At 66.2% G+C, this 8,408-nt stretch overlaps 2 protein-coding genes across 2 annotated transcripts; one reads left to right on the forward strand and one right to left on the reverse strand.

Annotated features, from left to right (window-relative positions):
• Positions 1 to 37: 37 nt before the first annotated feature.
• AIP (AHR interacting HSP90 co-chaperone) lies at positions 38 to 2,446 on the reverse strand. The gene is made up of 6 exons (XM_005529043.3): positions 2,220 to 2,446; positions 1,899 to 2,078; positions 1,486 to 1,674; positions 1,131 to 1,307; positions 903 to 1,044; positions 38 to 815 (listed from the first exon to the last, which is right to left on the reverse strand). The coding sequence occupies exons 1-6, from the start codon at positions 2,316 to 2,318 to the stop codon at positions 610 to 612; spliced, it is 993 nt and encodes a 330-aa protein (XP_005529100.1). The 5' UTR covers positions 2,319 to 2,446; the 3' UTR covers positions 38 to 609.
• Positions 2,447 to 3,787: 1,341 nt separating this feature from the next.
• On the forward strand, positions 3,788 to 8,325 carry LOC102101115 (scavenger receptor cysteine-rich type 1 protein M130-like). The gene is made up of 13 exons (XM_088057968.1): positions 3,788 to 3,839; positions 3,894 to 4,214; positions 4,304 to 4,624; positions 4,699 to 5,001; positions 5,075 to 5,389; positions 5,503 to 5,892; positions 5,968 to 6,276; positions 6,365 to 6,736; positions 6,817 to 6,966; positions 7,106 to 7,201; positions 7,403 to 7,486; positions 7,709 to 7,849; positions 8,064 to 8,325. Exons 1-13 carry the CDS (start codon positions 3,788 to 3,790, stop codon positions 8,147 to 8,149), a joined length of 2,940 nt encoding a protein of 979 aa, XP_087914094.1. The 3' UTR covers positions 8,150 to 8,325.
• Positions 8,326 to 8,408: the final 83 nt, after the last annotated feature.

The raw sequence follows: 8,408 nt of genomic DNA on the forward strand, positions 1-8,408 counted from the left end.
CCGACTTGGTTTCCCCTCCTTTACCTCCAGCAGCAAATTTTTGTAGTGACCAGGGGGTGTGACTGGTTTTACTTGAGTTTATCTTGGCATAGCATGACCAGAGGTTTATAGAGATAGCAGGAACAAGCTGTTATTCTATATAAAATATTCCCGACACTGACATGATTGGAGGAGACACTGGTTTGGGATGATAGCAGCAGCCTGGAGAAGTGACAATGGCGTGGCACGGAGGAGAACAGGCATGAATGGGTTGGAGCTGGGGCTGAGGCATTGCCCCTCCATGGCCATCATAAAGTATAAAAACATCAAATAAGTGATAAAAGTTGGCAGGGAGCAGCGGGCTCTTGTCACCCATGCATCTCTGGTGTGACGATGAGCAGAGTCTAGAGCCCAGTGAACAGCTTCAGCCGTGTGCTGCGATGCTTTACGCTGCCACCTAAGTGCCTGGCTGTGTCCCCAATCCGTGGCGAGCTCCGGGGCCATTTTCACTGACTTCAAATAAGTAAAATCTGTATTAAACATTAATAAACATCCATGACCATTCCACATGTGGAATATCTAGAAGAACCTGTCCCGAGAGCACTGGGCTCTCCCTTGCAGCTGCGGACTCTACTGGGAGAAGATACCCTTGAAGCGGATCTTGTCTTCGGCATCCTTCTCCCGCAGCCGCGCTTCCAGGCTCCGCAGCTCCTTGGAGACCACGGGGCGCAGCGAGGGGTCGAGAGCCAGGACTTTGGCAAAGTCAGCCTGCGCCTCGGCCACGTTCCACACGGCTGCGTGGGCCTTGCCCCGCTTGAAATAGGCCTTGACATTGTCTGTGGGGAGAGAGCCAGCGTCAGTGGAGCATGGGGGGGTCTCCTGGTGCCTGCCACAGCCACCTGGGATGGCTCATAGCTCCTTACCCTCATACTTGTTGAGGATGGAGGAGCAGTGGTCCAGCACCTCGTAGTACTCCTCACACTGCAGCTTGCATTGGCAGTAGTTTAAGAGCAGGGGTGTGATCTTCTGGTCGAGCTCGATCCAGTCTGGAGAGCCCGGTTGCTCCTGTGGCAGACAGAACAGGGAGAGTGAGGGGCAGCTCTCAAGCCCTGCATTCCTGGGAATGCCTGTGTGCATCTGGGGAGACTCACCTTCATCTGCAGGTTCTTGAGACAGGCGATGGCATCGTAGTATTTGGAAGCTGCCTCGGACACCTTGCCCTGCCGGTACAGCTCGTTGCCTTCCTTGTGGATCTGGGGAACAGCCTGGAGCTTCTCCTCATCTGTCATGGCCCATGGGTCCTGCTGGTAGGAGCCAGGTGGCTCCACCTGCCAGCACCCCATCATGGAATCAGAGAACAGGATCATGGAATTGTTTAGGTTGGAGAAGACGTCTAGGATCATCGAGTCCTGCACTGCCATGGCCACTACTAAACCACGTCCCACATGCCACATCTGTGTGTTTCCTGGACACTTCCACCCTGAGCTCCCCATGCTGGCACCTCACCTTCAGCACCTCGATGTCGAAGATGAGGGGCTGGGGGTTCTTCTGGAGCTCGTCGAGGTCGGGGTACCCCAGGGAGTAGTGCTCGTGCATCTGGGCAATGCTGCAGCAGTGCCGCTGCCCCTCCAGCGGGTCCTTCCCTGCTGCGATGTTCCGCAGGCTCTTGGACACTAGCGGGTAAAGCAACACGTGCTGCGGGAGGGAAGGGAGGCGAAATTTGAGGAGGGCGGGGGGGGGGGGGGGGGGAGAATATCAGGATGTTCCAGCCTCGCACCCCGCGGCTGGGGGGCAACGCGGCGCCCGCCACCCGCGCCCACAGCAGAAAGTCACCGCCCACCCGCGCGGGCCACGCCCCCGACCACAAACCACGCCCTGGCCCACAAGCCACGCCCCCGAAAGCTCCCGCTCCCGCCCACCTTGGCGTCGCAGCGGAAACGGGCGCGCTCGCCGGGCCGCATGGTTCGCAGAGCCGCTTCCCACACCGGCAGCTTGAACTTTTTCCCGGCGATGAGCTCCATGGGCTTCCCCCGTGCCCTGCTATCGTCCACCGGTGTCTCCTCATCGCCACATCGCAGCGTCCGGTAGTGGAAAGTGGCCTGAACAGGCAGGAGGAGCCCACGGCGTCACCATGGCGACGCAGACGTGGGGAGGGGGAGGGGGAGCGCGCATGCGCGCATCCCCCGCCGCGTTCCGCTTCCCACATCCCCCCACCCCGCCCGTCTCCCCGCAGACCTGACCTTGGTGCCGTCGCAGAAGTCTGGCAGCGGCCCGGTGCCCTCCCGCAGCACCTCCTTGTCCACGCCGTCCGCTCGCAGCTGCTCGACTTGCTGCTCCATCGCGCCCGCTCCACCCGCGCCGCCAGCCCTGGCTCGGCCGCCTCCGCCTTCGCTCGATTCTTTCCGGATAGTCGTGGCTGCGCGGGGCTCCCCCTGCCGGCACGGAGGTGGTGCTGCGGGGCGGGGCCCCGGGAAAGGGGCGTGGCCATTGATAAGGAGGCGTGTCCAGCGGGGGAGCCGAGCACCCGGTTCCCACGTGGTTCTGGTTTCCCGTCTCTCCTCCTCCGTTCTCGGGTGCAATTCCAGGAGACGCGGCAGGCGTCCCGGAGTGAACACCTCCTGTGACACTTTGCCACCTACCAAGAAGGACGCGGTGTAGGATGAGAGGCGGATAATATCGCGGGGACCCACTGTAAGGGTCCCGCCCGCTGCGGGCAGAGCGTAGCCTGGTCTTTTGCTCCCGCCAGCCCCGGCAGGGTCTCCGTGCGGGCAGGAAGGATTGGCAGCGCGACACCATTGGGGGGCACACCTTCGGGGTTACCAGGGTTCAGTTTAGTCCACAAGCCATCCTGGGGTGACACGAGGACACTGGCAGGTGGCAGGTCCCCAGTCCCACAGAAAGGCTGGTAGCTCACGGAGGTGACTGCGGTGCTGCAGGAGTGACCCCGTAGGGAGCACGCTGCTCTGCCGGCACTGACACTGCTCAGTATTGCTGCGGGGGGGCTCGGCCCCGTCCTCACCTTCACACACAGCCAAGAACTCAAGGGAGCACCTCCTCCCCCCTCTTGCACCACTTGGTTTTCGGCGCTGCTTGGTCCCAGCTTACCCAGCTGGGTCGCCCCAAAATCAAGTGGGCTCTGTGCCCCCCCTGTGTGGCTTCACCGCGGGGCAGGGGCGGCGCGGCGTTCTCGGAGGCAGCGCAGGTGTCGGGAGCCGCGTGCGGTCGATGACGACGCCGGGAGCCGCCGGGGGGTGACCGCCTCCTTCCTGCCCTGGCGGCGAGGCGAGCGCGGGGCCGCAGCTGCGGCAGCAGCGCCATGTGCCAGCGCCGCCGCGAGGGACCGGGGAGCCGGCACCTGCCGCCCCCCGCGGGGGCTCCGAGCGGCCCGGGAGGGGAGCACCCCAAGGATGGGGGCTCGGAGCTCTGCAGGTGCAGGACCTACAGCTGGTCCCGTGCTTGATGTTGCTATGGGTTTGGGGTGAAGCCTGTCCACATCAGGATTGATCTTGCCGGGCTCCGGCAGCAGAGTTAGAGCCCTGGGGGCTACAGGAAGGGCCCCCGCATCCCAGGTGCTCTGGGGGGGCCGTCTCCCCCTCGGGGACATCCGTGTGGCAGCCCACTGTGGCGAGGTGTGTGACGCCAGAAGCGGAGCCGAGGTTCATATTTGGGCACGGAGCAGGTTATTGGAGGCTGCGGCCCCGCAGCCGGGAGATGAGGCGCCTGATAAAGGCTGCGCCGGTGCTGCCGCCTGCATTGGATCGGGCACGGGCGAGAGCTGCCCTGGCTGCGTTGGGTTGGGGCCGATGGCATGGGGCCGATGGTGTTGCTGGGGCTGCTGCTGTGCACGCAGCTGCGTGGGGGTAAGTGCCGGGCGGCTGGGATCGGGGCCGGGCTCGGCAGCCTCGGTGCCGCAGGCTCCGGGGAGCTGCGTCTGGTGGGCGGCGGCGAGCGCTGTGCCGGGCGTGTGGAGGTGAAGCACGGCGGTGAGTGGGGCTCCGTGTGCACCTTCGACTTCGACTTCGAAGACCGATGGGCCACGGTGGTGTGCCGGCAGCTGGGCTGCGGCCGGGTGGCCAAGGCGTCGCCGTACGCCCCGTTCGGGCAGGGCAGCGGGCGGATATGGCTGCATCCCTTCTTCTGCCGCGGCACCGAGGATGCGCTGCAGGAGTGTCCGCACTTCGGATGGGGAGAGCACTTCTGCGGCCACGAGCGGGACGTGGGGGTGATCTGCACAGGTGAGGGGACACGCTGGCCACGTTGGGACGGCCGCCTTGTGCTGCAAGCGTGCCAGGGAGCTCTGAGCCCTGCCCGTGGCCCGGTGTAGATGGCGTGGAGCTGAGGCTGGCGGGCGGCGGCAGTCCCTGTGCCGGAAGGGTGGAAGTGAAGCTGCATGGCCGCTGGGGCTCGGTGGGAGACGACATCTGGGACATGGAGGATGCCGAGGTGGTTTGCCAGCAGCTGGGCTGTGGCTCGGCTGCCGGCGCCTACTTCGTCCTCGACCGCTTCGACCCAGGGGACGGGCCAGTCAACGTGGCCATGGTGGACTGCAAGGGCTTCGAGGCCACGCTCTGGGACTGCGAGATCCGTGGCTGGGGACCCTATAACATCAGCTTCCGTGACTTCGACACTGCCGTGGTCTGCACAGGTAGGAGCTGGACTGGGGGGGCGTGTGGCACTTCACGCCCATCCCTTGGCACTGAGCCTGCGCTGCTCCCACAGGTTTTTCCCGGCTGGTCGGAGGTGACGGGGCCTGCGCCGGGCAGCTGGAGGTGCGGCAGGGCGGGGCCTGGCTTGGTGTCTGCGAGGATCAGGTGGACGTGAAGGCGGCGCAGGTGGTGTGCAGGGAGCTGGGCTGCGGGCCGGTGCTCTCCATCCCCGGCAGCGGCCGCTTTGGGGCGGCATCGGGGTCGCTGTGGGACGGAGGCTTCCAGTGCCATGGCACCGAGCCCCTCCTCAGCGCCTGTGCCCGGCGTCCGCCCCGCGGCCGGGGCTGCAGCGGCCCTGGCAGCGTCATCTGCTCCCGTAAGTGCCGGGGACCCCGGGGGCTCTTGGGGTCCCTGCGCCATCAGCGCCCTCAAGGCTTTTCCTCCCGCAGCCTACACGGGCTTCCGGCTGGAGAACGGCAGCTCGGCGTGCTCCGGCCGGGTGGAGGTGGCGCTCAGGGGGACGTGGGGCTCCGTGTGCGCCAGCGAGTGGGACCTGCCCGATGCCCACGTCCTGTGTCGCCACCTGGGCTGCGGGAGCGCCCTCGGCGTGTCCCCGCGAGGCTCCTTCGGCAGCGGGGAGGGGCCGCTGCGGCCGGACGCCTTCGGCTGCAGCGGGAGCGAGCGGCACCCGGGCGAGTGCCCCGTGACCGTGCTGGGGAAGCCGCCCTGTGCCCCCGGCAACGCCGCCGCCGTCAAATGCTCAGGTGTGCAGGGCACCTGCGGAGGAGCCTGAAGGGCTTTTGGGACACCTCAGGAACTGGGAGGAGAAGAGAGAGGGTTATTTTGGGATGAAGGGCTGACTGCGGCCATTTTACAGGCGTTGTCGAGTCGCTGCGGCTGGTGGAGGGCGAGACCCGGTGCGATGGGTGGCTGGAGGTGGCCACAAAGACCGGGGCCATACGCCGTGTGCCGGGAGACCTGTTGCTTCTACGGAATTTCAGCAAGGTGTGCTGGGAGCTGGGCTGTGGAGAACTGGACGAGAGCAACGCTGTCCCCGGTAATGTTACCCTGGGGGGCATCGACGCGACGGAGAGGGCCATCATGGAAAGCGTGATCATAACCATCCTGGGGAAGACCACTGCGCTGACCGAGTGGCCTGATGAGCTGCCCAGTTACTTATTTCAGGACCAGGTATCAACTTATTTCTTACAGTGGCTGACCACTGCACCTGCTGGCGTCCCTCACGGCACATACCTTTTCTGCTCAGGTGGGTGTCCCGAGAAGGGCGGGAGGTGGCGGTGCCCCAGGCAGCCATGCCAGCGTCGCCCTTGTGTACCCGCAGGCAGCCGCCGGGTGAGGCTGGTGGGGAGCTCCGGGCGCTGTGCCGGGCTCGTGGAGGTCTATTGGGGCGGCGGCTGGAGCAGCGTGTGCCAGGAAGGCTGGGACGTGCGGGACGCTGCCGTTGTGTGCCGTGAGCTGGGCTGTGGCACGGCCCTGGAGGCCGCGAGCTCGGCGCGCTTCGGTGCCGGCACGGGCCCGCTGTGGCCGTACGCGCCCGAGTGCTCCGGGAGCGAGGAGTCTCTGTGGCAATGCGGGCGCTCGGAACGGCGCGAGTGCGGGCGCGGCGGCGGGGCAGGGGCCGTGTGCTCAGGTGAGCGGCGGGCAGCCCCGGCAGAGGCCGGCGCGGGCCCCGGGGGGGGGTTGCCGGCCGTGCCGTGGCCCCGCCGGTCCCGTTGCAGAGCAGGTCTCGGTGCGGCTGGCAGGAGGCCGCGGGCGCTGCCGGGGCTTCCTGGAGGTGTCCTACAACGGCACCCGGGGCCGCGTGTGCGCCAACGGCACCGGCCCCGGCACCGCCGGCACCGTCTGCCGCCAGCTGGGCTGCGGGGACCGGGGCTGGCTGTCGGCCGGCGCCGGCCCGCAGCCGGCCCGTGCCCGGCTGGCCTGGGGGGGCTGCGAGGGCGGGAGCCGCTCGCTCTGGGGGTGCCCCTCGGCAGCCTGGCACCTGCAGAGCTGCGGCGCTGGCGGGGACGCCCACGTGGCTTGCGAGGAGGACAGCGACGGCACCGCTGAGACAAACGCCACCTCATATCCAGAGGGTGCCACCAGCGCAGGTAGCTGTGCCCGTGCCTGCATGGCCCACGGCAGGCTGCCTGGGATCCCCCTCCCCTCATGCCTGGCTGTGTAGCCACAGGTGTCCCCAGCAGAAGCACCCTGGCAGTGGCCATGGAGACTGTGCCCGTGCCAACCATCGTGTACGCGGTGCTGGGGACGTTGCTGTGCCTGACCCTGGGTGTCCTGGCCGTGCTGCTGTGCCGTGCCCGTGCCCGTGCCCAGCAGCGAGGTGAGTCCCGGTGGATGGGTACGGGACAGAGCTGGTTCTGGGCCCCTGCCCTGCAGAAGAGCTGAGGAGGTGGCCAGGGGTGAGCCCGGTGCCACCCACAGTGCCCAAGGCCCCAGGTAAATGCTGTGGGTTGTTGCAGGTGCTGGCAGAGCTGCGGATGCCATCTCCAACGCTGTCTACGAGGAGCTGGATTACAGCGCCATGCCGGAGCACCTGGAGGTGCCCAGTCGCCCAGGTGGGTGCAGCCCTTGTGCCCCAGCTCTGCCTGGAGTGAAGGCTCTGCCCGACAGCCCCATGGCAGCTCCGGGCCCCGGTGGCCGGTGATGGCTCCTCGCCATGGGCCGGGGTGGCCCCTCAGTTCCACAGCAGCCCCGCTCTGTGGTGTGAGGTTCTGTCCCCTGCGGTGCCATTTGATGCCACCCCCAAGTCCCTGCAGGTTCCCTGACGAAGGGATCGGTGCAGAAGCTGCCGTATTACACCGGGGACAGCGTGGAGGGCAGTGAGAGCGAGGCAGCCCCAGGTAGGGCCGCAGGGCAGGAAGCCAGCGGGGAGAGCGGGGACAGAGGACACAGCCGGGCCAGGGAAATGAGGGGACAAGTCCTCCTCTTGTTAGTGTGCAGGGAAGCATGGCCTTTCCCTGCGGCCTCCAGCTCATGGCCAGTGGAAATGCTGGAGGGGATGGCACAGCCAGAGCCCTGCCAGGGCCGCTGGTCGCTGCCATGGACCCCTGTGCCTGTCCCAGAGCCCCCTGCCTGGCCCGAGCCAGGAACCCCGGATGGCTACGACGACGCCCTGGGTGTGCCAGAGGAGCCCCCAGCTCCCAGCACTGGGGACATGTCCGAGGGAGTGGCACAGCAGAGGTGGATCCGTGTCCTCCCCACAGGTAAGAGGGCTCCCAGCTGCTCTGTTCCCTCTGCAGAGCCAGTCCATGGCAGGAATTGGCTGTGGGGGCAGGCAGGGAGCCAGCAGCAGATCCGTGGGTGCTGTGGTCAGAGCCCAGGTGGGGTCTGTGATGGGGGGACATGGAGCTACCTGTCCCCTCAGGCCCCTTTCTGTGCTGTCCCAAGGTGGGATGCACTCCCCTCCAATTCCCCCAGGAGCCTCCAGGGAGCCCTCAGAAGAGCCACCGGGGCACACGGACTATGATGATGTGGGCAGCAGCGCATCGGGGACGTTGCCATGAGGATGCCCTGGCCATGCCACAGCCCTGGGGACACTGTGTGGCTTTGTGGTGGGCCCCTGTCCCCAGGGAGGGGTGGCCATGGCTACAGAGCTCTGTGTCCAGCCCTGCAGGGAAACAGCTCCTGTGTAGGGATTTTCTTTGATTTCATTGTGAATTTCCCTTTTTTCCTATTAAAACCCAGACTGGTCAGGGATTCACTCCCAAGGCTGGGACCTCACTCTGGTGCTGGTACCTCCATCATTCATTCCTTGAATGAATG

This window comes from Pseudopodoces humilis, chromosome 7, assembly GCF_049639895.1.
Source record: "Pseudopodoces humilis isolate 2021_Gansu_Grassland_sample_001 chromosome 7, ASM4963989v1, whole genome shotgun sequence".
Taxonomy (NCBI): domain Eukaryota; kingdom Metazoa; phylum Chordata; class Aves; order Passeriformes; family Paridae; genus Pseudopodoces; species Pseudopodoces humilis.